Genomic DNA, 27044 nt, shown 5'->3' with positions numbered 1-27044 from the left:
ATGACAGCAAGCCCACCAGTTACTTATGGGTTTGTCACAGTCGTGACTTGGAACGACCATAAGAAGAGGTGGTAGTAAGTAGAGGTTCGACTGTACTTATGGTGGCATGCATTCATTTTGTCCATTTTCCCTCACCCATAAACATGATCCTGACATTCTATTAACAGTAATTACAATTTATTGTACCTTATGTGACCACCAAATATATCTGTAATTGGTGTCTGGACAAAATCTGCTTGCCGAGTGACAGAGGATTTGTTACGTGGTCCAACCTGCTCCCATTCATCCTCACTTCCTTCGCCTTGCTCCTCCTGTTCTTCCTCTTCATTTACAGTCTGGGTCTCCGGGCCATTGGAAACTGCAAGTTCTGGAGGGAGGAGGAAATGTATATTTTCTGTTCCTGGATATATATATTATTATATGGTAAGTGATACTCAAGAGTAGATAATTTCTGTCTAGAAGAAAACACTGCTTTATGGAAACTTTATCATTAAAAGCAAGTATAATTCCTCTACCTGCTCAGGCAACTATTGCAGTTACATGAGTAGTTCTACCTCCATTCTTTCGAAACGTTAAGACTATAGCACAGTGCAGGCATAAGACTTAAGATTGTTTAGGACACACCATAGTTTGTTTCTTTAACCCAGAAGTCTCAGAAAGAAACTACCATCTAACTCAAAGATTGGGGGAGAGGAAGGGAAAGTAGGGAGACATCAGTGAGAACCACTTGGCAACTTTGGACATAGTGGCTGGAGAATTGAGAAAACTGTTTTAGCTTTGGTTTGCAATGCAGATGTAATGGTTAATTAGTTAATGTAAACCACGGTTTGCAGGTTTGCAAACCTACTTCAAACTATTGATTCACAAAATGGCTAAGGTCAAATCATTAACTATGTTTACATACTTCATGGCATAGTTAAAGAAAACAAACCATAAATAAGCATTATGTCTGCACACAGTCTATATACAAATATGCTATATAAAAACATACATATTAATTTGCATTTTTAAAAAAACTTACTTTCACTGTGTGGAGATAGCAACTTCTTCAGAATAAGCATTTCCTCATGTAGGCCATTTAGAATAAATCCCAGATACTCTTCAGCATCTTCTTGTCTGCCCTGAAGAAACAGGTGTTTTAGTATAACCACTCATTCTCCAACACTTTCCTCTTTAGGTTCTTGGGAGTGATCCAAAGGCCCAAGTACATTACTCAGTGCACTGAAGTTAAATTAAGTTTCCAAAGCAGTACTACTCCCTACTGTACTCCAAACTGCTTTTTAAAACTCGGGAGAGTTTAAAGTTTGAGAATTTGGTGCAAGAACTTCTGAATAGAAAAAGTACTCTAACATGGCCTTTCATCAGTCCAAGGAGCTTCCTTTCAATAGCTCTCACTTCAAATGATAAGATGTCTGAATGCAACTGATTTTGATAAAAAGTACCACTCATCAATGAAGCATTTATTCTGGCACATTTAGAAGCTGAATGAAGGAAACATTGGGTATGCTAATCCTAGCTTTGGATAAAAGCTTAACTACAAATTTTGTGTTATATTCTTCGGTCTCCTTTGTACTCTTGATTCCAGAGTTATGGAAACATCCATACTATATGTCTGCATTTGAATGTAAAGACTAATTCTTTAGGCCACAAGGTTTGAAGAGGAAGCTGGCGCCGTCAGTATTCTTACCACAAGTTATCATTATCTTACTTTTTATATTGACATCTAACACATCTAACTCATTTTTTTAAAACAAGCCTACTATTCTTTTAACTCCTGCTCCCTGGTACTATTTGTGTGTTCTAGATGCAACCAAGGATAATCCACCACTGCTGAAGAATGAAATTAACCACATTAGTGCCGCAATAAAATGGAACTGCAAACACTATTTTTCTACAGCTGCTTACATAATATAGGGTAAGAAACAGCTCAAAAGATCTAATCTCACCTTTTCCGACAGACTTGACTTGATAACTGTCAGCAATCTATAAATGTATGTAGGTTCAAAGGCAGCTCCAGGCCTGATGTCTCTTGCAATTTTATCACCTAAAGCTGCCAAAAGGAGAAAGACAGAGCAATTTGACAAAGATCAACAACTTAACCATTACAAAAGGCCAGAATTTCAACAGGGTGGGACAGATTCAACGAACGAAGTAATCACTGCCCCTGTACTTTTAGCAACACTATGCTGTGGAGGTTTGTTTGTGGCTCAACCACAATCACACAACACTGAAAAGCAGGCAAGGCAACTACTAAAGCTCTCCTAGGTGCCTACTTACACCATCATATTACTGAGAACTGAATTTAGGTAAAAAAAAACCTACAGGTGAGTGATGCAAAGATTAAGAGAGCTATACAAAAGAAACCTAGGCACTGGATCAGCATGGAGAGAATGGTTACAGGTAGGTAGCCGTGTTGGTCTAGATCGAAGTAAAATAAAAAATTCCTTCAGTAGCACCTTAAAGACCAACTAAGTTTTTATTTTGGTATGAGCTTTCGTGTGCATGCACACTTCTTCAGATCACTATCTGAAGAAGTGTGCATGCACACGAAAGCTCATACCAAAATAAAAACTTAGTTGGTCTTTAAGGTGCTACTGAAGGAATTTTTTATTTTACATGGAGAGAATGACAGCAATTGACTTCATGCAACCATGAAATACAATTTATTTGTGCTGATACATCAAACCTAAGGATTGTGTCTGAATACAGCAAGTTTCCCAACACCTCCAAAACTGATGCAAGAGGTTTGCTGCCACCTTAAAAACAAACCAATCTTAAGAGTACAGAAGGAACACTCTCTTCCTGAAACAAGATCATATTTTGTGTAAGGTCCTAATAGATCTGAAAAAAGATGCTGCAAAAACGTTGTATGCCTTTTAAACAGGAAGGTTCTTTTTACCTGACATCACACAAGCCTCTTGGTGAAAGCCAATTTGTACTGCAGAAATTTAAGTACCTTAGCTGTATCATACAAAGACAGCATTGAACTCCTCCACTCTACCAATATGTCACCAGACAGTTAGCAGGTGATTATTTTCTACCCACCTTGTTTTGCCTTAGGCGGGACTGGCATATTTGTAAACTCATTCATTAGACGGACACTGTATTAGAACGAAAGGAAATCGGTGTCAGCAACAGAGACAGCAAATGTTACTAGATACAACTAGCCACATACATCTGATCAAGTTAATACTGGAAAGGCTCACATAAGATAAAATTATTAACTTGTTTGTTCCAAGATAAAAATGGGTAATTTACCTCTCTTCAGATTATTACAATCTCATTTGAGTGTCAACATACATTTATTTTACTGGCCGTCTTCCTCAGCTGATGCTCTAAAAACAACTATTTCAATATTTTCATCTCTAGCATTGAAATGAACAAGTTTTTGTTCCATGTGGTAGGGGAACTAAGCATACACACTACTTGGAGTGGCCTTTCTCAACCTGGCACCATCCAGATGTTTTCCACCACAACTCCCATCTGGTGGCAGTTATTATCCAAAACGTCTGGAGGGAGAGCCACGATGGGGAAAGTTGGCTCACGTTAACAATGGCAATGTTGAACTGTTTCTGAATGCAATCCACTGGCTAGGTTCAGACAATCTTTCCTACAGCTTATAAAGCTGGGAATGCACACGGGGGCCACATGCTCCATCCTTGGCCCTTGCTTCCCTTCTAGTGCTGGGTTTAGTTTAAACCAAAGCTCCCTGTTATACCCAACTGGATAAGTCTGGCTTAACTAGGATAGTAAACCAGGATCTGATTTATGAAATCAGGAAAGGTAGTCCAAACACAGCCATTGAACGAGAGATTCTCCAAAGTTCAGGGCTTTGGTTTAGAAATGGGTGTGCATTTTACCTTTGATAAATTTAAATATTCCCAAATCATAGAATGGGGAAGAGAGGGAGTTGGGAATATGGCAGCATAATTTGAAAATCAAACAATATGGCAATTAGAGATTAATTTATGTTTGTTCCAAATATTATCCTTGTACCTCTCTGTGAGGGGACAATTAAGCTACCAAATACCTAGTATCATTGAATGTTTCCAACCTTTAATTAGTATTTTTTTATATATATAAAAGTTAAGAATGTCTACTGACTTACAATTCTAATTCAAACATTGTGATTGTCTTGCAATTTACTTACAAACTATCTATCATTGGTGTTGAAGTACACGGTCGTTGTGATTTCGAATACATTGGAATGGACTTCATTAGGTGATACATAGGAGGGCAAGCAACCAAAGCTTGCAGTGTCTATAGAACTGCATTAAGGAGTCAGTTAATAAAGACAGCATTTAACACACCCAAGTCTATGTGCAAAGAGAGAGGGGGAGAACGAAAATAAACTTAAAACACTGTATGGCACAAGGAAGCCATTCAGCAGCCATAATGATACTGCTAACTTGAAATATACCCCATTCCCATTTTGAACCTTTAAATTTAATGTCTGATAACAGGATCTATTTTGTTTTCAGTATGAGAAACACAAGCAGTTAATTAACTCAGGTAATATTTTTCCAATGCAAGGATACAGCGTTGATATAACACCAGTTTCCTTTATTGATCAGCCCTCGTGGTTGCAAGGATACTGGTTTATGTATTAGTTTTACATTTTCCAGTAATTCTGTTAAATGAAGAACACATCCAAAAATGTCAGCAAATCCACTTCCAACTGAACAAATATACTGCCTATTACACATGTAGCGCAGGAAAATCAAACAGTATTTTAGCATCCCCTTGTGGCCAATGAAATGAATTTACACACATTGTTTTCTTGTTGCAAGACATTTGGTTATGTCTTATCATGCTTACCAGTATTTATCCTCCCACAGATTTGCAGGCAAGGTGAGGCAAAGTACAGGTATAAAACTTCACCTGGAACCGCTCCAACATGCATGTACCATCAGTTGTCCACTAATGACTTGTATCACCTGTACAACAGTTCTGATTTCCCCGCTCAAGAGTTACTCTTACGGTTCCAATGCTTGCTTATACTCTGTATAAAGCTTCTTCCAACATCCATTTTTTAATTCTAATCTCATACACAATCAAGGGACGTGCAAAAACATCTCATTTGCTGTTACAGCAACAAGCATTAAGTGCATTACAAGAGAAGACCAGGGTGTAAAATGAAGCAGTAGACAGTATTACTCTAAGCCTGTTCCAAAGTGCTTGACCTCATCTGCATTAGGAACTTAAGCAGGGCTGGGCTTACATGGCAGCATAAAGTTCTAAGAGCTAGATCCTGATTGACATGCAACCAACCCTGTTTATGTAATCAACACTAGCAACAGGAACTCTTAATAAAATGTTCTGCTACAGAAACAAGTTATTTCTTGGAAGTTACTTTTTCTTTGCAGATACAAACACCAATGACTAAACAGAATGAAGCCAGCCCAACAACCTTATAATTTTTAAAATGCCACATATTACACTTTTATTGCCATTATATATAGATAGGTCTTGTTCCCACCACCACCAAAGGTTCTAATAACCCAAGTAGAATAATGCTACCGAAGAGGTTATTACTATTTAATGAAAAGTCAAATAAACACTAGTGGTTGTTTTAAAAAAGTCAAATCAAATAAACACTGGTGATCTTTTAAAAATGAACATATTGCCAACTTGTATGAAGTAAATCATTATATGCACACTATCCAGCAATGTTGCATGCATTTACGCTTTTGAATGTTTCTATTGAAATTTAGGTCAAAGAGATTAATAAACCTAGACTTGAAATCAAATGTGACAAGTACTACCACTTTGGGGGATTAGACATGCAGAAAATGGCTTGCTAATAAAGAAAAAAACTCTATTTAGAAATAAAGGAATATAAAGAAATTATATCAAGACCAAGAAGTTATACAAGCCTTGCATTTCTATAGTCAAGAGTATTATTTTTCTGTATTATATATAAGTTCTGCCTGCAGCTCAAGTTAACTCTTCATGCAATCTAGTTGCCTATGGGGATGCAACTCTGATTTACAGGCAACTCCCCATTTGTTGCGCGTAGGCCCACTCCGCCCCTTCTGGGGCTGAAAATGGCATACGTGTCACTGGTCACTTGTGCCTTGAATGCATGCAAATAGGGACTTGCCTGTACTGTATGTCTGATACAGTTATACGTTTCTGAAGAATCAGCAGCTTTCAGCACCATTCTGTGCCCCCTTATCATGTTAAAGGGTATGTGTCAGTTTTACAGAATACTTTCACATTGTGTACAATGAGCAGAATGTCAAGCTGCATGTGCTTGCATATTCTGGATATGTATCAGATATTACAAAACAATGTGGTGCTCACAGCAAAGATCACAGGCTAAGGCCTGGTGGCCACTATTAAGACTGTTTATACATTCAAAGTCAGTGTTCGTCTGGTGGCTCAAAGGCTGCCATGGACCAGTAAAATGTGTGTTTTTATTTGTTGGTGAGACAGATAAATGTATGAGTGAAGGAGAGTAGTTTTATTCAAATACTCCCTAGCAATAAACGAGCAGTGTTCAGCCCTCCCAAAAGAGGTCCTGGGTGGAAGGAGTTATTAAAAAGAACAAAGAACCCCCGAACATAGCAAGCTTTCAGTGCTGAGCTGGCAAAACTTTCCAAACTGAGTCACACACATAGGCTCTCACAGCAGCAACAAAAGGTTAGCTCTAGAAGAGAGAACAAAATTGCTCCAGCCTAAACAAACTCATCCTTTCGTGTGTGTGCACATAAAAACAAGAGTTCATTTTTACTTGTACACTGAAAAGGAAGTAAGCATCAATCCACAGTTGTGTGTTTAACCAGATACTACATTAACAAAAAGCTGGAAGCCATTACACTAAACAAGAGGTATCACTCCAACACAGAGTTAATTATTTTCTTACTATTGTGCTACTAAAGCATTAGGACATTTAGGTTCACTCAAACTTTCCACTCCTTCAAACCTTCCTACACTCTTTGTAGCTCAAGCTTGAAGCACATTAATGATACCTGCAATCCTTATGGCTACAGGATCCTCAGAAACTGGAACAGGCCCCTCTTTGACTTCAACCTGTTTCTCAGGGACCACAGGAGATGTGGCAGGAGGGGTATACTTAGTCTCAACATAAGCCATAGGCATGGAAACAGAAGGTTTGGAATTGTGAAAGAGGCTTGCCCATGATTTTGCAGGCTGATTAACAGAAACGGCTCCTGAAACAGGGGTGGTTGCCTCAGTAGTAGGCAAAGCATCCTCAGGCTTAGTTTGGTCTGAGTCGGTGCTTTCCACAGGATGCAAGTCTACCCCATTGGCAGCTGTGCCCTCACTAGAGGATTCAAGTGTTTGTCCATTTGTAACACCAAGGTTTTCAGTAGTATCAGTACCAGCATATGGCTGTACAACAGCTGTCCTTAATGGGCTGTCCCTCCCAGTTTCGGAGGGGACACAAGACTGTTCCAAATTAGTAACACTGCATACTTCAGGCTGCCCTGCAGTCCTTGTAGCATCTAGCGCACTAGAAACCGAATCATCAGACACAGCTTCGCTAGTGAAGTCCACAGAATTTTCAGGGCTGTTACAAGTCCTTGGAGTGACCGATGGCACGTCGCCTGTAAGGTCTACATCCTCTGTGCTTATGCTATTAAGTCCTGATGAATTTGCATGCCCATTTACCAAAGCCTCGGCAGGAACAATGCCATCACTAACATCTTCCAAGTAACTGTAATATCCAGGCGGTCTTTTCTTCTTCTTTTTGCGTTCCCTTTGCCCAAGGCTCCCGGGTAAACTATCATTTTCAGCATTAGAACTGCTATCCAAAGTGAGAGCAGAATCAGTGAACTGGCAGTCTATGGAGTTATAGTTGGCTTCGTTGAGTATATCACTAGGCGTCTTCTGGGAAGGTGCACAACCAAGAATGAATTCCGGTGCCTGAGGATTCAGAGTACTTGAAATACTGTAGTCATTGTTATTCAGCACAGATGAATCTGCCTCAATAACCTCATTAACACCAAATTCAATTCTCTGATACTCTTCCCCTAGGAGAGAAAAATAAACTTCTATTAAAGTGGTGCTTTTTTCCTTGGGAAGTGGGGGCAGATACAAGGTTTGCAATCACTTGTCTTCACCTCAAGTTATTCCTTTTTATCATGAATGTTAAAAAACATTCCTAATCAAATATAAATTGTGCAGCCTGAAAATATGAAAATAGCTTAATTATTTTTCCAATACTATGTCAGCATAGATTGGGATGTCAAAAGCTTTTCAACAATAGGATGTTCAAGGCTCTATATTTCACATGGCTGGCACTAAGAGTTGAATTCTGTGACTTTGACCAAGAAAAATAAAAACACATTCTGTAAAACCATCATAGTCCCATCTCTAAGACAAGGAATTTCAAAGGTCATTGCAACTAAGCAACATAAACATCTGATACCAGCATCCAAGAAATGGCAACTTTTTTCTGAAATGAAGGATGAAAATATGTTCAATAACTATTCTAAAGGTGGCTAACATACATAAGACAGTAAAAACTATCAGTAATCAAAGCAGCAGCAGTTGCTTTAAAAGGCCAATGTTAAAAACTGCTGAAACCCTATGAAAATATACTTTAATTTGGCCCATAAAAGATATCAAATTTGGGAAACAAAGGGTGCCAAGTTGAAGTACCATCCCCAAACAGACCCCCTTAGCAGGTGGTGACACCTAGGCCACTAATGATTATCTTAATAACTGAGGTGGTCTATATGGGACAAACATTTAGGGATTTAAGGCTGCCCTCTCATTTACACTCTTCTGGGAGTAAGCCCTATTGAACCCAGTAGCACTTGCTTTCAAGTAAACATACATAAGACTAGCCTGTGAAGATTAAAACCAGTACGAAGTCTGAATTGTGCCAAGGAAGAAACTTCATCTAATGAAGCTTTCAATACAGACAATATACATTAATGTCTCAACAGATCAGTGATCAGTCATGCTTACTTTTCCAGCCCTGTCCAAGTCATTCTCTTTCTTAAAGAAAAACAGATTTCAATATTGAGAAGTGCTGAAATTTTAACATTTACAAGTCCCTAATAATCAACAACTAACAGCACTGATCCAACAAAGCCTCAAAATCACTGGATTCTTTTAAAAGAACTTTTCAAAGCCATCAGTTGGGAGTGAGGGTTTACTGTTAGCTAAAGAAACCATAAAATATGGATTGCTATAAGTTTAACTGGGTTAGTACATTTAAGTAGCAAACTAACCCAAACCCCCAAAGCTGAACAGAAGAAACGAACCTGCAACACAATGGACTTCAAAAGGATTGGGGAAACAGTTGTGAAGAAGGAATGGCTTCTTACCATCATGGAGCTCTCCTGTGGACTTAAGGCCACATGAAATGGTTTCATTGTAGGGTGGAAGCTGTACAGAAAATAAAACAAATGGTTGCATCGGTGGTGAGGAAAGAAGATTTCACCAAAGATAACTTATGTCTGCACTGAATGGAACAATCTGAACCCACCACCAACCACCAACCACCCTTCCTCTCTTGTACACATGCTCTCCTGTGCCCTTTAATTCACAGTTGCTTCTTTACAATTTGATATACACAGCAGTCTTTTACCAGACTGACTGATAAAATAAACACATTGGATTTATGGGGTGGGCTGGGGACGGACTGATATGCTATTGACAACTAACAACATTCAAAATTTGAAGTGAAGCAAAATTGTGTGGCAGTATTATAGGGTACTCACTGATCTATACTGAACTAACTTTCTTCTATGCTTTCAACATACAGTAGATTTCACACATACAGGTAAATAAATTTAAAATAGTTCTTACCTCAACAGAGCAACGAGGAGTCACAAAGAACTGATTAAATTCATCGGGGCTGAATTCCCCAAAGATGTACTAAAAAGTAAAACATATTGTACTTAATTAGATTAACTGAAGTTGATCACGGCAACACAACTTGGCTGTTGTGCATATGTTCGCTGGAAATTTCAATGGCCTTTGTCAAAAAGAATCCTGAGAAATCTCTTCATTGGGAATTTGTGTGACCTCTAGTTTATACGAGAAGCTGACAATTATCCAACCACAACTTCTAAAACTGCAAGTAGCTGGTTAACTGAAGGCCCCAGCATTCAGATTTTGAAAGATTAGACCAATTATGCTTATGCTTTTTGTATAAACATCCATGTCTTGTGTACAGCTACTGTAAAGGTTACATATGTCATTAGTGTTAGAAACGCAAGATATATAAGCTAGGCACCAAATGGCTCCTTAAATGAAGGTTGCAGTTGCCAAAACAGAATGTCTAGTTGCCATTTTGGGGCAAGATGGCTGGCTCTAAAGTCTTATTTTTCAAATGATGGACTGCCTGTGATGATTCTCAGTTAAACATGTGGATAGTTCAGATGACAACCTTGAGCTAGGTTAAGAACTTTGAGAATTAGAAGAAGAAGTCATTTGATCCATGGACAGAACATATAGATACTGGCCTATTTCCCACCTCTTTTTCTCAATAATGACTGGTCCTGCACAGAAAAAGCATTCGGTTCCTGAAATTCATTCTGATTTTGTAAATAAAATATAACTGACAGAATTATACAGGATGGGGTATTATCATGTGAAAAACAGTCCAAACCCAAGGAACCCTAGGCATGCACCTCCAGATGATAAAGATGTCAGGTGCCATCCTGGCGTTCAAGCATCTTCACTTTTTCAATCAGTGGAGAAAAACTGCAGTCTGGGGCAGGGGCGTAGGAAGATAGGGGCGGTGGGGGCGGGCGCCCCGAGCAGCGGGCTCCAAGGGGCGTCATTGTGGGTGCCCGTCCCGCCCCAAAACACGTGCCACGCCCCCGGAACGCGTGCCACGGCCCTCCAGGAGGTGTGCCCCACCCCCGGAACGCGTGCCGTGCCCCCAGGAGGCGCGCCACAGCCCTGGAACGCATGCACCACCCCTCCGGGAGGTGCGCCCCACCCCCAGAACGGGCGCCAGCCCCGCCCCCGGAGCATGAAGCTCCGCCACTGGTCTGGGGATTCCTTTCAAGCAATTTTACAAATGGAGTTTCTAACAAGCAGATGGAGATATGCCCCTAATGGTGTGAACATATATGAAGGGTCATGGAAACAACAATGTATACTGGGAGCTTTGGGCAGTATCCAACGAAATAGTTTAGTTACTACAAAGGACTTTTAGCTGAACAACGTAACTTATTATCATGCTTCCCCCCCAAAAAAACTATGTTGGGGATTCCCCCAACTCTCTGGAGCAAATGGGGGGGCATGGAGGGGAAGGGGACATTTTGTTGTGTAAACAAAAATCTTTCTGCTACTGGAAATATTCCAATGGATACTGCTCTTATGATTTTAAAAGCTCAAAAACTAAACATGAGAATTTTAATGGCAATGATGCTGCAGCCTCTAATACTGATTCTGCTTTAGCTATAGCCCTGAAGTGAAAACTGCTTTTGGAAGTTGGTTAAAGTTTTGTTAATCTGTTAAGTACCATCTAAGCAGCTGCTTGATATCAACTATGTTACACCTCAAAGTAAGCCACAACTGAAACATACTGGAATCCTTTCTCATATTTCAGTGGATTTCTCAATACTAATCAAGGAGTAACACTCATTTCAAATGCAACAATTCAACAGACACAATTTCACACCAAAGTAAAAATAGCTGCTTGCACAAAAACGTACTGAATGATAACTTGTTAGAAACATATTAGATGAAGTCATGCGAAGCATGAAATGCAGTCATGCAGCTTAAAATGCTGTTACACAAATAAAACTTGTTCCCACCACATTTTTCTCGCAGAGGCTTAAATCAATATGTGAAGTGCTTGATATATTACAGTCACCAAGAAAGTGTGTCAAATGAAGCATTATCATCTCAGGTCTGTGACAAGTGCATCCATGAACTTCTCAAAAAGAGATGCAAAATAGAGATGCAAAGCCAACTCAACAGATGTGTTATGTACCCTCATCAGAGGAGACCCAGAAGGCCTTGTTCTTACACCAGGCCCCAGGTCAGTCTGCACCCAGTGACAAAAAGCCAGGACCCTGAGATGAAGCTGAGACTGAACAGTCTGAAGACCAAGGGAAAGGTGGTGCCTTAAATGCCAGGTGGAAGCCTAGTCCATCTGGAAAAGTGTCTGATTGCAGGCAAGGACTCCTCAGGAGTAATAGCTCCTTGAGCGTAAGATTTTCCTATCAAGGAAACCTCTGGAGAGAAGGTACTAGATACATTCTATGTAGCAGTTCTGTGCCCTGTGTCAAACCAGACCTTGAAGTGCTCTGACCTTCCCTCTCATCTAAACCTTGTTGTGAACTCTGCTAAGTGTGGACCCTGAACTTGGACTGGCCCTGAATATTGCTTTGGTTGTTGCCCCCTTGGTGCTGCTGCTGGCAAATCACTTGTCTATTCAGGACCAAAGCACTGTGACCACACCACAAACTAAAATACACCCACTCCAGTGAGTTAATTTTTTGCTGGATGCCCCAACAGTCAAGTGCTTCACCTCATTCAGAGATGATAGTGGGTGCCATGAAAATATGCTGTGAGACAAAGGATACACCAACCAACCACAGCTAATCTAAAGTTAGTGCAGCAATTTCATACACTAGCCAAGCTTACCTTGTATATCATCACAACCTTCCCCTGGCACCAACAGTCCCAACTAAACACTAAACACTTCTCATTTCACCACCTTCAATAATGCCCTATTCTGAATGAGACCATTCAGTGGTAGACTACTGAAGTAGAAAAACTGACTGAAACCCTTCAGAATGCTAGTGGGTATCAATTAGTAGTGACCACTTACTTTTCTACAAGCAGCAAAATTAGCACAGCACTGGACTGGAGCCTTTTCTCCCAACATGCTAGTTTTCCATTTAGTATGAAGTTTCTTTTCTTTCCTTTCTTTTCTTTTCTTTTTACATGAGGAAATATTCAGCAACATTATTTTCCACCTGCAGTCTAATTTACCACCTCTGTATTCAAGTACATATGCATATCCAGCCAATTTCTCTCTCCAGAAGCCCAGTCTTCTTGTTCAGAACCTAGAATGCTTAGATTAACATTAGAAGCTAGGCAGTAGCCAGACTAGCCCTTCTCACTCCGACATGCACCTATGTATTTTGGTCTAATTCTAGAGAAACTATGATAGCATGAACACCTGAAGACGTTTTTAAACTATTTACATTTCCAAGCCTAAAAGTTATTATGAAAAGTTTAATTTGACACTTAAGTCAGTCATATACAAACAGAGACAGACACTCTGGGATTACCACCCCGACTACTACATCACCATCCAATCTAGGGTGTGAAAGTAGCTGTTCCAATCACAAACAGAACACATGTATAATGCAATAGTCTCAAAAGCTGTGTCTACTGTCTCAGTGTGACAAACAAATCAGGATGATTTGAGGGTGGGGGGAAAAGCAGGGAGTAGTCTACTTGTCCGATGAAACTCTACTCCATACCCAGATAGCATCTGCATTCCAAAACCTGCAGATCCTGCTAGGGAACTCTCAAGGTTGATGAGGAGGGTTTGTGGCAGCTACTACCAGAACAACAAGTCAAAAACACATTTTACCTATCTGACAATTACTGAGGGGAAGGGTTGAGAGATTAGTGGTTTCTGCGGCATAATAAAAGCTTTCTACCAAATAATTAGCTTTAAAAAAGTGTCAAGTCAAATTAGCAAATTTAAAACAGCAGTGTGATGTAACAAAATGTTACAGTGTGAAGGCAAATCCCAGTGGGTTGTGTCCATGACATTCCTGCACTTATTTTCAAAAAAAACACCTCTACATGTGGTACTGCATGACAAACTATCTAGTTTGGCATCTGAAGAATTCTCAATATTGCTGGCCATGTTAACTTTTCCAATACAACACTCAACTCTTGTTCAAACACAGGCCACCTTCAACTTAATCAGATACTGAGTGACCTAATAAGCTTCTTATCGTCTCACCAGTGAACTAACAGTCCCTGATGTGCACTTGCAAGAGCCTTTCTGACTTCACCTTGGCAAAAATGCCCCACAATTTAATATGTGCAATGTACAAAACAGACAGTAACCCTATGACAGAGAAGTCACTTCAGAAAAATGTTTCTATATATTAGTCCCATCTTTCCCAAAGAGAGAACTGCAGTCACAAAGAAGCCTTCCTTGGAAGCTTCCACAGAGCCAAAGCAATATGCACATTTACTACTGGACACTGTACACTAAAGTTCACTACCACTGCACAGTATATACTTTTCACAAGCTGCTTATTTTGAAGAACGTGAATAATGCAGAGGAAAAGCAGGAATTTCTAGTCTCAATTATAAACATGCTTTAGAACTGCTAGAAGCTCTCCTGCCATGAAGCACCATTGTTCCACACAAAGTTCCTTAATCCTGAGTGGTATGTTAAATGGTTATATATAAAGCATTTCAACTGAACAGAAAAAAACTGCAGCTCTAGCAACGCAGTTCTTTCAAACTCAATATCTACTTTGCTGAAGCAGCATTAAACTGACAAATGACTATAATCCAGTGGCTCAAGGCCAGCAAGTTCTACTACAAACAGACCTGTACAAAGCAGACAACAGCATGTAGAATGTTTATGGCAGTAAACTGAAACTGAAGTGTTTAGGTTGTCTATATTATTATGTTCATGTGGAAGAGTTCTTGCAATATGGCAGACACAAAGATTCAGAGAAGAATGAGAATCAACTTAAGTATGAAGGCTTTCTTCTAAAGCAGGGACATCCAACTCCCAAGAGACTGCGATCTACTGGGGGGGGGGGCTGGCAGTGATCTGCCAATGGGGGGGAGCGGACCTGAAGTTGTTGAGCTTTTTTTACAGGAGCTTTGGGGGGGGCAAGCCAAAGTGGGTCTATTTTTTCCTTGTCACTAAGCCTCAAAGGACTGGAAGTACAGAACAACATAATTTTGTTGCCATCCAATTCATGCTGCTGCAAATACGTTGGACCTAAGATTCAAGGAGAAATGCAAGTGACTTTGGAGACCATCTTGGGTGTGATGCATGCATATGTAACAGCAGCCAGTCAGTATCTAAAAAGATGGAGGAGGAGGAGGAGGAGGAGGAGGAGGAGGAGGAGGAGGAGGAGGAGGAGGAGGAGGAGGAGGAGGCGGCACAGCTGTAGGAAGCCTGAGGAAGTACCACCCTTGGTGTCTGTCCATAAAAAGCATGTCCTGCTATGGGACAGTAAAGATGCTAGAAGAGGAGAGGACAGAGGGTGAAGGAAGAGTTGTGAGTGAAGGGGGCCCCTCTACCCATCCTTTGGACCCCCTGTACCAGGAACTGGGTGTGGAGAGTGCAGCTGAATGGAACACAGCTGTGCACAGCTTGAGGAAGTGCCATCCACCTTGAGCCTGCCCATAAAAAGCAAGTCTAGAAAGAAAGACTAGGGTGATGTCCGCTGTTTCCAAGAACTTTTCTCATTGTGAAACTTTTGTGGGTGAGCTGAGTTTGTTTGACCCTGGGTGAATCAATGTATCATTTTTATATGTAACTGTGTAGTTTTGCAATATTTTGTTAAAGTTCTCTGTTGTTGTTTCAGTTTCCCGTACACTGCTTAGAGATATTTTTAAAATATACAGTATTAAGCAGTATAGAAATTGAAATAATAATAATAATAATAAATCAATCCTATGATGGTATTACTACTTCCGCATTTGAATGGATTACAAAACAAGCAGCACACTTAGGAATTGATGCTGGAAAGGTACTTTCAAATATTGCAGAGTACAAAACGTCAGGTATTCGGCTAAGAAATGTAGTCTGGGATCCTGCCAAACATATCTCTCTTGCAACATGGTGGCAAAGCCTTTGCACAACAAAGCCTCCAGCTCTTGCTTCTTACCTACTTCAGATTCCTCCATATTCTGAAGCATGTGAAAGAAACTGGTCTATGTTTGGAAATATACCAAATTAAGAAATAAACTGACACGGGAAAGAGTAAACATGTGTTTCCATCTGGGTAAACTTTCAATTTCTAGAAGTCCATGTTAAATATGAAGAGAAAGCAACTGAATACATTTCATTTACAGTGGTACCTCGGGTTACAAATGCTTCAGGTTACAAACACTTCAGGTTACAAACTCTGCTAACCCAGAAATAGTACCTCAGGTTAAGAACTTGCTTCAGGATGAGAACAGAAATGATGCTCCGGCAGCGCAGTGGCATCAGGAGGCCCCATTGGCTAAAGTGGTGCTTCAGGTTAAGAACAGTTTCAGGTTAAGAACAGCCCTCCAGAACGAATTAAGTTCATAACCAGAGGTACCACTGTAGTGAATTTTGTTTCCTCTACCCTTTTTCTTGGCTCTTTTAATAAACAAATTAGTGCTTTATGTCTGCTTGACACTGTGCAGGACTGGAAGAGACACAATAATTTTAAGAGTAAATAATAGTTTGTTTAATTATTATGTTGATGGCTCATCTTTATTGGGGTTTTTCCTGATCTTCATAAACTTGCAACAACATAAGAGAAGCTAGACTCCTTACAGTTCAGCAGCTTGTCAGAATAAATTGTATTTTTAATATATGAGATGAATGCTAAAACAAGTTATACATTATGCATTTTATGTTCTTAAAGTAACAAAGTCACTTTTGATAAGAAAGTAAGCTTCTAAGATTTTTGTTTTTGAGTTTAACATTACACTTCTTTCCCATTTTTACACAATAGTTCTGTCTGACTTCCCACCCAGCATTCCATGACAGTTTTTTTTTTACATCTTGCTTAGCTGCATATACATTAATTCCTTCACCCAATTTTCCACACTCTCATTTCATATTAACAATTCCTGGTCACAAAGTACCCCTTACCTGGAATTTATATTTGAGGTTCAACTTTTGTAACTATTCTCCTAGGTAAAGAAAGCTTTTGAAATGATTTTCCTTCCATTAAAAAAGAAAATCCCTTTCTCCCCAAATCCCTCAGGGTAAAAAATTGCATCCTCCAGTGAGGATTCAAAATTCCCAGAAATTTTACATCTATAATGCTGAAGAGCACTAAAATTATTCTACCCAATTGATTTGCACAGAACAAAACAGGTAGAAATTTCTCTTCTCTTATGTCATTCCAGTAATTTCACAACAGCTTTCAAGGCTACCACTATTTGTACAATACTGCCCATCTAAACGTAATTCCAAGTAGAAAGCATGTTTTAAACAAAACACAACAAAATACTGCATATCCAATGTATTTTGCATATAATGAAACATGGGATATCACAGTACAGAAGTTTCCTTGGTGGAAAGATCTATGAAACTTTTGACAGCTATGTTACTATAATAAACCCAGAGCAATGGCATGCTTGCCTTTCAAACTAAAACACCACCTTCAGTGTAAAATGAAGGTGATGAGGCAGAGATATTCAAACTGTTCTAGAATCATGGCAGCAGAATCTTAGGGCTGGTCTGTATATGCAAAAGAATATGGTGGTAGAATGGGCTGCACCACTAAAGGCTGCAGATACAGAATCACATTACTGAAATCTTCCTTATTAAATTCCCAGAAAACAGGAAACCACCACAGCAGCAAAGAGGTTTGTATCTTCCCGCTAAAGTTCTAGTTTTCCATCTGCAGGATGCTCATAGGGGAGTATTCCAAAACTGCATCTCCCCATATACTCTGAAGTGCTCAAGTCCAGCCTGTTATTTCATTCTGCTGCAAGCCCACTACTCCAATAAAGTTAGCAACAGTACAGTATTTCAACGTCAAGTTATTTAGCCCCTGAAAGCTACTGCAACCAAATAACTGCTAGAAACAAGAAGATAAAGTCAAGCTGGGGTGTTGTTGTTGTTTTGTTGTTGCCTAGCCATTTTCCATAACAAGACTTGATGTGCAATGTCTCAGGCTAGTACTCAGAAGTCAAGGCTTCTGGACAGATGCTACAGGTAAAGGTATACTTGAGGGCATACTATGGCCTTTCAACTTCGGCTGTAATCCTAACACAACTATGTGGGAGTTAAGTTTCACTGAAACTAGAGGTACATATTTCCAAGTACCCATTTACAATCAGAATGCACAAGGATTGAAAACACATCTACACTGAGTAACAGCGAGGACATAATTTTTTGTCAACTCTAAGACTACATTTTATAAAATAATGGTTGTTTATATGACTTGCCAAAATGTTTTGAGCAGGTAGCTTATTTATTAGAGGTGTATCCTGCCTTTCCACTTTTGCAAACTTATTTGCTATGTAGGTATAAAAGGTAAAGGGACCCCTGACCATTAGGTCCAGTCGTGACCGACTCTGGGGTTGCGCGCTCATCTCGCATTATTGGCTCATCTCGCATTATTGGCCGAGGGAGCCGGCGTATAACTTCCAGGTCATATGGCCAGCATGACAAAGCCGCTTCTGGCAAACCAGAGCAGCACATGGAAACACCGTTTACCTTCCCGCTATAGCGGTTCCTATTTATCTACTTGCATTTTGACATGCTTTCGAACTGCTAGGTAGGTATATGTTATCCTAAATCCAAATGTTAGGATTTAACTGCTTTGCTTTCGCATACTGAACTCTGAAATAAATTTATATGTAGATTTCTGACAGTCACTGCTCTCCTGTCATTTTCTGTCATATGTATGCTACTGCAAAAATGCTTGAGTGGCTGGAACTGTCTCCCTCACCAAGTTTCTAAACACTCTAAAGCACGGGTGTCAAACACAAGGCCCGGGGGCCAAATCCGGCCCGCCAGACCTCGTCATGTGGCCCTCGTCATGTGGCCCACAATCAAGGCGGTGACCCCTCCTTCCCTTTCTTTCTTCCTCTCTCTCGTTCTTATTCTTTCTTTCCCTCTCCTTCCTTCCTTCTTTATCTCTGTCTTCTCTCCCTCTTACTTTTTCTTTCCTTCTTTATTCCTTCTTTCCTACTCTTCTTTCTCTCACCTCTTTCCTTCCTCTCTCCCTCCTGCTCCCTCCTTTCTTTCTTTCTTCCTTCCTTCCTTCCCATCTTTCTTTCTCTCCCTCATTATTATTCTTTCTTTCCCTCCCTTCCTTCTTTCTCCCTCTTTCTTTTTCTTTTCTTCTTTATTCCCTTCCTTATTTCCTACTCTTCTTTCTCTCCCCTCTTTCCTTCCTTCCTCTCTCCCTCCCACTCCCTCTTTTCTTTCTTCCTTCCTTCCTTCCTTCCTTCCTTCCTTCCTTCCTCCCTCCCCTCCCCTCCCCTCCCCTCTGCAAAGTAGCTCTGCAAAGGTCCTGCATGAAACCCTAGCGAGCCTCCACCACCCAGTGCAGTTATCAAAAATCATTTTTCAATAAATTGTACAATAATTGTACATTTGAATATCTACTTGCCATTATTCTATGTTTCCGCTTTCAGAGCTAGTTATTACTTACATTATTACAAAAAACAGTAATAATTGAATGCAGTGACAATAATTTATGATAATAAAGAGTGAACACATAGTCCTACAGATACAACCGGCCCTTTGAGGGTGACCAAACTGCTGATGCGGCCCCCGATGAATTTGAGTTTGACACCCCTGCTCTAAAGGGTTTTCAGGAATACTGGTCTAAACTCCAAGAAAATCAGTGGCCTTCCTGGCAGTGTCTACTTAATGCCCCCTAGCCTTAATATATAGAAATATTACTATATACAGAACAGCATATTCTAACAAATGATGAGTGTTTTCATCTGGTTGCAGAAATGCTCGTGTTAATATTTTGCTTCTTTTTAAAAGTAATTGTATTACTGTACCACCTTAAAAACCCACATATCTGTGCTATACAATGACTAACCTAATCACAGTGGAACAAGACCCTTTAACAAGGGAATTAACAGACAGCGTATTTGCCTAATAAGTATGAAGAAACAAAAATCCTGAATGATTATCAGAGAGAAGCTATAGTAAGATAAATGAGATCTATTCTATCAAAGTTATTCAAGCAAGAAAGGTTAAGGTGTACATCTAGTAGTTTGAGAATGAGCCTGTTAAGGAAATTTTAAGCAGAAAAATCCGCACTGAAATCAAAGACTCTAAACTAACAAACTGAAGTTAGCCAAGCCTGAGATCAAACAATTAAAAGAACATTTGCTACTTACTTCAGTGGGATCAATCTAACCTAACACAGTATTTAAACAGATGTTGCAAGTGAAAAGCTGACAGGTTATAGGTGGAAATCAATTTACAGCAACTATCATTTTATAATTTCAACATGGTTGCAGGACCTGCACCTGGACAACTTAAGAAATGTATAACAAGAATAATCGATGTGGTGCCATCTAGATGTTGCTAGACTACAATGGCCATCCATCCCTGTATACTAGCTATGCTGGCCAGTGAGCTGATCAGACACTCTCCAACATCTAGAAAGCACCATGTTGGCTACCCCCGCAGTCTATAACTTACATAAATATCATCTCTAATGAAAATTTGCTAAGAAGTCTTTGGCAAACCACTAGCCCTCAAATTCAATTCCACCCCCATCTGCTATACAGGGAATAGTAGTAATACTGGTCTAGTTTACAGAACCGTTGTCAGAAACTGACTTTTACCACTTGCCTGTTACTACACTACTGTACAGTCTATTGCGCCACTGCTATCATTGCCAAATGGTGTCTTTAGTTCCAAATACAGGCGACTCACCACTTATGAGAGGGTTGTCTTCTGGGCACCACACGCATAAGTGAAATTTGCCTAAGTAGAGAGCCTGCTGCAATACAGCTTCCTGCCCAACAGCTGTTGACCAGGATAACCTGAAAGCAGTGAGAGCTCCTGCACACCATTTCGGAACCCTTGGACTCCTTTTCTTTTAATAGCTTTTTAAAGCTTTCTTTCTGGACTTTTGGCTCACCAGCGAGCTCTTCAGGCTCTGGGGAGGGTCTCCTCATGAGCCACAAAAACTTTCCAGCTCTCTCCCTCCATTTCAGGTTTGAATTGAATTATTTATTTGAAGTTTTTATTTCCCAGTGCCACATGAATACATGGTCGCACACGAGTTGATTGCACATTAAGTGGGGGGATGCCTGTATTAGACTGCTGCTGCTATTCATCCATGTACACAAACTAGAAGCTGCTTCATTTTACCAAGTACTGAGATAATGCTTTTAAACTTGCAAAAACCAATATAAGTGATAACTATTACTAATTGGTCAGTCCTTGAAGTAGCAAAGAGCAGCGTGTTCATGAGTCAGTTGGGACACCATTACACCCACATGCAAACATGTCACCAGCTTCTCCTAAATGACTTCTTATAACCAGGAACAAATCTATGACAAACAAGAAACGTTACTGCACACAATGCTCAACAACCCTGAGAAGTGGATTAGGCTGAGAGATTGTATCTTGTCTAAGGCCATCTACTAAGCTTTGCAGCTGTTCATTTATGTGAACCTTGGCTTCTTCTAATCAAATCTAACACGCTATTTATTAAAAGATTTCTATCCTACCTTTCAGGACAATCACTCTAGCCACTGCACCAGATACAAACTGCAAAGAATCATGTCCATGAGGCTTCTCTGGCATTAAATAAGTCCAATTGCTTATTACTAAAATAATTTTGAATCCAATGACCACATTTTAATCTATATAAAATGCTAGAAATGCAAATGCAACTTCTTTTTAGGTGTTCAGAAAATCCTGTTTCGCAAAAAAAACACCTTTAAATAAGAATACTTTAAGGCATGTTTCTCTCATTCTTCATGTATTTTGAAAGGTTTACTACCATCTCTATAAACCTTTCCCACTATCAATCAGTACAGGCAGAATGCTGCACAATATCCAAATTTTGCTTTCATAACACCAACCATAGCTAGCACCAAAGCGAAAAGAAAAGGGCAAATTCCTATGCAAGAGAGACCACACATGCCTGCAAGAGCTCTGGGGCTCTTAACCACGATTAGAAAATCAAGCAACCGTCTATGGGACACACACAGCCAGATCTACACCAATACTAGGGGGAGGGTTGAAGGGTACTGCCTTTTAAAAACAAACAAACAAACCGTTGACAGGGTAAATACTGGTATAGCCACACCAACCATGGCCCACACTCTTTACTTTCACTTAAATGTTACATGGACTCTATATGGACAGTGTGTATCTACACACTTCAGTGGTAGAGCAGCTGTTTTGAATGCAGAAGGTCCCAGGTTGAATCTGGCATCATCTGGATAGCCTGAGAAGGATTCCCAATCAATAGGGCCACTGCCAGTCTGTGCAGGCAATATTGAGCTAGAATTTCTGCCGCACAGCAGTGGTACTTAATGGAACACTGCAGCTACGGCCACAGCCACATCCAAAACCCTGCCTTTCATGCCATCCAGGGTAGAAGAAAAATGACTCTGTTACACCAGCTCTCAGACTGGTGCAGCAAGGAGGCCAGATTAGGCCATTTTGGTGTTTGCTCTAACTTCTGTCTGTCTATCCCTTGGGCGGAAGCACTTTCGTGTTACTCACCAGGCTGAAGCGCATCCAAATCCCTCTACACTACAGCATGGCAGATATGCAGTTTGGACTGCTCTATAAAGCAACTTCCTACAGGAACATAGTAAGCTACTTTATACCACTGAGGTTGTTTCCAATATTAGTTCTACCCAACCAAGAGTAAAATATTTGAAATTAATGGACATGATTAACTTAGGCCCATTAAATTCAATGGGTCCACTCTGAGTAGAACTAACCTTTGGTTTAACCCATGGTCCATCTAGCACATACTGTCAACAGTTACTGACAGCAGCTTTCCAACATTTCAGACAGAGTATTTTCCCTGGAAAGACCAGGGTTTGATCTTAGGACCTTCTGCATACAAAGCAGATGCTCTACCACTGAACTATGGCCCTTCACTGTATAAATTAAGCCATGCCCAAAAGACTAGCCAGAAAGAATGTACAGTGGTACCTCTACTTACGAATTTAATGCGTTCTGAACACACATTTGTAAGTCGAAAAAATTTGTAAGTCGAATCCCATAGGAATGCATTGGGAGAAAAACTTCATAAGTCGAAGCAACCCCATCTAAAAATTTGTAAGTAGAAAAAATCCTATCTAAACAGCATCCAAGATGGCGGACGGAGCTCCATTTGTAAGTAGAAAAATTTGTAAGTAGAGTTATTTGTAAGTGGAGGTACCACTGTATACAGACTATAGGTGTCATTTGTGTTCACCTAGCAGCAACTGCTAGTCCCCCAATTACATCACTGAAAAGGAAACTTAATTGCAAACTGATCATCCAAGTATACAAATTAAAGATATGTTTAGAGAGGCCAATAATAAGATCAACCATACAGGTAATACTAAAGAAACACAGTAATAACTAGTGGGTATAAAACTTATACTAAACCTGTATATATATCCCACATCAGACAGGGACACACTACCAAAGACAGACTTCCCGAACTGAAGCCCTCCAAATGTTTTGGAGTCCAATTCCCATCTGCCTCAGCCAATATGGCCATGCTGGTTGGGGATGATGGAAGCTGTAATTCAAAACATATGGAAGGCAGCAAGTTGGAGATCTGGCTGAACTGAAACATTCTGGGCATCAGTAGCCTAACAGTACAATTGGAGAACAACACTTTATTTCACAAGTCTTTGATGAGAACAAAAAGCTAGGGCAGGGGTCCCCAAACTAAGGCCCAGGGGCCAGAAGTGGCCCAATTGCTTTCTAAATCCGGCCCACAGACAGTCCAGGAATCAGCATGATTTTACATGAGTAGAATGTGTCCGTTTATTTAAAATGCATCTCTGGGTTATTTGTGGGGCATAGGAATTCGTTCATAATTTTTTTCAAAATATAGTCCAGCCCCCCACAAGGTCTGAGGGACAGTGGACCAGCCCCCTGCTGAAAATGTTTGCTGACCCCTGAGCTAGGGGAAAACCAAGTAGAACAGTAACATACAACCACAAAATGCCTACACTCATGTTTTGCTTGTCATTTTCTATATTTCCCAAGGCACTGACCAAAGAACCTCTACAAATTTATTAAACAGCCAAATCAAGAATTAGATCCAAACAGCAAAGTAGTAACAGTTCCAGATCAAAACAACTAGGCATCATACATAGCAGAATTCAGATTATGATGTAGAAGATACCACCATGTGTCTCAGTTCTAAGACTCATATCCAATCTCTTTTTTCCTGAAGTATCAAGTTATATTTTCTAACTGGCTAGACAAAGATTCATTGCAATTGTACCCCAAGTTCTCAGGATATTTCAATATTAATACCCCTCCAATTTTCTCTGTGAAAACAGCACTTAGTATTTGCCACTGCCTTACCCAAAACAAAGATCTCCTAGAAAATAACTTGGGAATAGGAAGGGATTTGTATTACTCATTCTGCAAACCAAGACATCAGATGAATCCCAAATCTAGAAATTTGATACAAAACAAGTTATACTGGCATTTAAGTAACATTTTCTCTCTCTTGAAGAGATAATCTTGTTTCTTTGAAATCCCAGGGGTCAACATGCTCCATCATATTAAGATGGTGTTTTGTTTTTTTAATATAGGTCAGACTACTGGGTACTCTAGGGTGTGAGTCACCTTCATCCATAGTCAGTGACATAGCTGCTTTGTGCAAGTCATACAAATTCATTTTACTAAAACAATGTCCTTGTCCTTCAGTGTCCTAGCATAGTGTGCCCAGATCCTCCACCTTACTTTAGTGAGGCTGATTGTAGACTGTTTTGCAGTCTTGTAATGTTTTCAGGAAGGCCTGAAGGTAGAGAATCCTGCCTCAACATGAGTTATTTCAATTATATGACCTTTAGATGCAAGTTCTATGAGCAAAAGAAATCTTCCCAGTTATTTGTGTGTCCTATGTATACCCCGTGTATTCACCTACTACCAGAGTGCAACAAACAAGTATAAAACTACTGGCAATTAGTACCTGTTCAATACTTTTAACTCTCATGCATGTCTGGCAGTCTATAATCGTGAGCAAGGAATAAAACTTCCAAGTTAAGCATGTGAGAACTAAAGAGTGAATGAATGGATGCAAGTCCATTTGAAATGTACTCGCTCAGCACAGAGCAACCGTGGGCACTTTTTTCCAATTCCCTCCCCTCCTCTACAAAAAGCAGTTCCTACTTTCGGTATTTCCCTACCTTCCATATTTGTTGCCTCCATCACTGGCAAAATTTCATTTCTACCCCCAAAGTTAATCTACCCACCCACTTAAAAATGTATAAAGACTGAGGTTACAACCCTATGCACACTTATCTAGGACCAAAGTCCTATTATGAATGTAGTATAATTCACTTCCTAATAATAATAAGCCTGCTCAGGGATCAAGCTGGAATCAGCCCCAGCTAGCATGGCGTTATCAGGGAGATGGGAGTTATAGTCCAACAACATTAGCAGTAAAATTCTATACCTGAACCCAGGGAAACTCACTCCTGAACAACAACAACAACAACAACAAAAGTAAAGGGTGCCTGGCTGAAAAGCTGCAACAATCCTATGCAATCTATGAGGCTTATACTCTTGAGTACAGTGGTACCTCGGTTTATGAACACAATTGGTTCCGGAAGTCTGTTCATAAACTGAAGCGTTCATAAACTGAAGCGAACTTTCCCATTGAAAGTAATGGAAAGTGAATTAATCCGTTCCAGGCGGTCCGCGGAGTAAGCGTTCATAAACTGAAGTGAACTTTCCCATTGAACGTAATGGAAAGTGGATTAATCCGTTCCAGATGGGTCCATGGAGTACTTAAACTGAAGCGTTCATAAACTGAAGCATGGGTGTAATTGGTTCCGGAAGTCTGTTCATAAACTGAAGCGTTCATAAACTGAAGCGAACTTTCCCATTGAAAGTAATGGAAAGTGGATTAATCCGTTCCAGATGGGTACGCGGCGTTCATAAACCGAAAATTCATAAACCGAGGTGTTCATAAACCGAGGTTCCACTGTAAACCTATATCCCTTTACCTATAACACCCTATGGCCGAACCTAGGGAGACTTACTCCCTCAAAGCACGCTGTTAGGTTTCCTAAGAGCGCACTCTTACCCAGGAGCAAAGTCTCATGACTGAATATTGGCCGGTTTCCCTAACCTGCTCAGAGAATCAAGCTGCAAAGCTGCAACAACACAACCCCTCCTCCCGCTTTAAACTGCGAGTAAAACAAAACAAAATGTGAAGTCCTACCAATGGGTTTTGTTCTCCGAATAAACCCGCTCAAGGAAATTCATCCTTACTAATGTATCGATGAAACCCCCTACCCATGTGTGCTTGAAACTCGGGAGGGGGTATAAAATCCCGCATACCCAATATTTTTTCTCTCCCCAACCCCACCCACCCACCCGCAATTTCTTCCTTCCTGCTTAATTCCAAGAAAAGTGTGCAATGGGATGGCTGCCTTTAAACCCCTCGCCTGGCTGTCCTCCTCCGCGAGCACGCGCGCGCCCCCCCACCACCAGCCCCTCCTTTTCATCATGTACAGAGAGGAGAGAGAGGCGCCCCGTGGCTTAGCGGGGAGAAAGCCCTCCCGCCACAAGCCGCTCGCTCGCCATGACACACACACACGACGCGATGAGCCTGCAGAAATCGGCCGGGTAGGCCCAGCCCTTGCCAAGCCAGGCACACACGCAGCGTGCTCCTGCCCCGAGGAGGAGGCGAGGCCTGGCCGGGCCACAGCGCGGAGGGGAAACCCCTTCAGGCAGGGAAAGGGAATAAAAGGTGGCGGCCTCCGGGCTCGGCTTGAGGCGTTTACCTGCGCGCCGTGGACGGCCATGGCGCCCCCGTCCCCACTCGGCGGGGGAGGCGGCGGCAGCAGCGAGCTCAGCGTCTCCCTCAACGCCTCACGCTGCTGGCCCCGCCGCCGCCATCTTCTCTCTTCGCGCACACACACCACACAGGAGAGGGCGGGCAGCGCGAGGCGGGGCGGGCAGCTGCGCCTGCGCAAAGGCGCGAGCGCACCTAGTCATCCTGGCTCACGCCGCGCGCTCCGGTGTCTGTCCCTGTCGCGCGCGTGCACGCGCCTTGACAAAAAAGGGCTCTTGTCGAGGATCTCGCGTTCCTTCCCCTCGCGCGCGCGCGTAATCGGGGATGGCCCGAGATTGACAGGAGGGAGAGAGGGAGGCGCAAGCGAGCACGTTTTTGCGCGTGCGCAGCTTCTTCGGCAAGCGACCGTGA

General features: G+C 41.0%; 1 protein-coding gene across 3 annotated transcripts in view; it reads right to left on the bottom strand.

Annotated features, from left to right (window-relative positions):
• USP10 (ubiquitin specific peptidase 10) overlaps positions 1 to 26763 on the bottom strand; it is a 38201-nt gene extending 11438 nt beyond the window's left edge. The window contains exons 1-10 of one of the 3 annotated variants that reach the window (XM_035118143.3): positions 26623 to 26763; positions 9787 to 9855; positions 9240 to 9363; positions 6975 to 7997; positions 4539 to 4630; positions 4151 to 4260; positions 3046 to 3101; positions 1947 to 2050; positions 1022 to 1121; positions 187 to 367 (exon numbers count right to left, since the gene is read on the bottom strand). In XM_035118143.3, the coding sequence (XP_034974034.1) occupies positions 187 to 367; positions 1022 to 1121; positions 1947 to 2050; positions 3046 to 3101; positions 4151 to 4260; positions 4539 to 4630; positions 6975 to 7997; positions 9240 to 9363; positions 9787 to 9855; positions 26623 to 26643 (1880 nt within the window). In that variant the 5' untranslated portion in view covers positions 26644 to 26763. The remainder of the gene's footprint in view (positions 1 to 186; positions 368 to 1021; positions 1122 to 1946; positions 2051 to 3045; positions 3102 to 4150; positions 4261 to 4538; positions 4631 to 6974; positions 7998 to 9239; positions 9364 to 9786; positions 9856 to 26622) is intronic. The other 2 variants (XM_035118145.3, XM_035118146.3) reach the window with 2 other exon arrangements.
• Positions 26764 to 27044: the final 281 nt, after the last annotated feature.

This window comes from Zootoca vivipara, chromosome 6, assembly GCF_965207765.1.
Source record: "Zootoca vivipara chromosome 6, rZooViv2.hap1.1, whole genome shotgun sequence".
Lineage (NCBI taxonomy): Eukaryota > Metazoa > Chordata > Lepidosauria > Squamata > Lacertidae > Zootoca > Zootoca vivipara.
The sequence above is the reverse complement of the archived record's forward strand: the minus strand, read 5'-3'. Positions and strand labels throughout refer to the sequence as shown.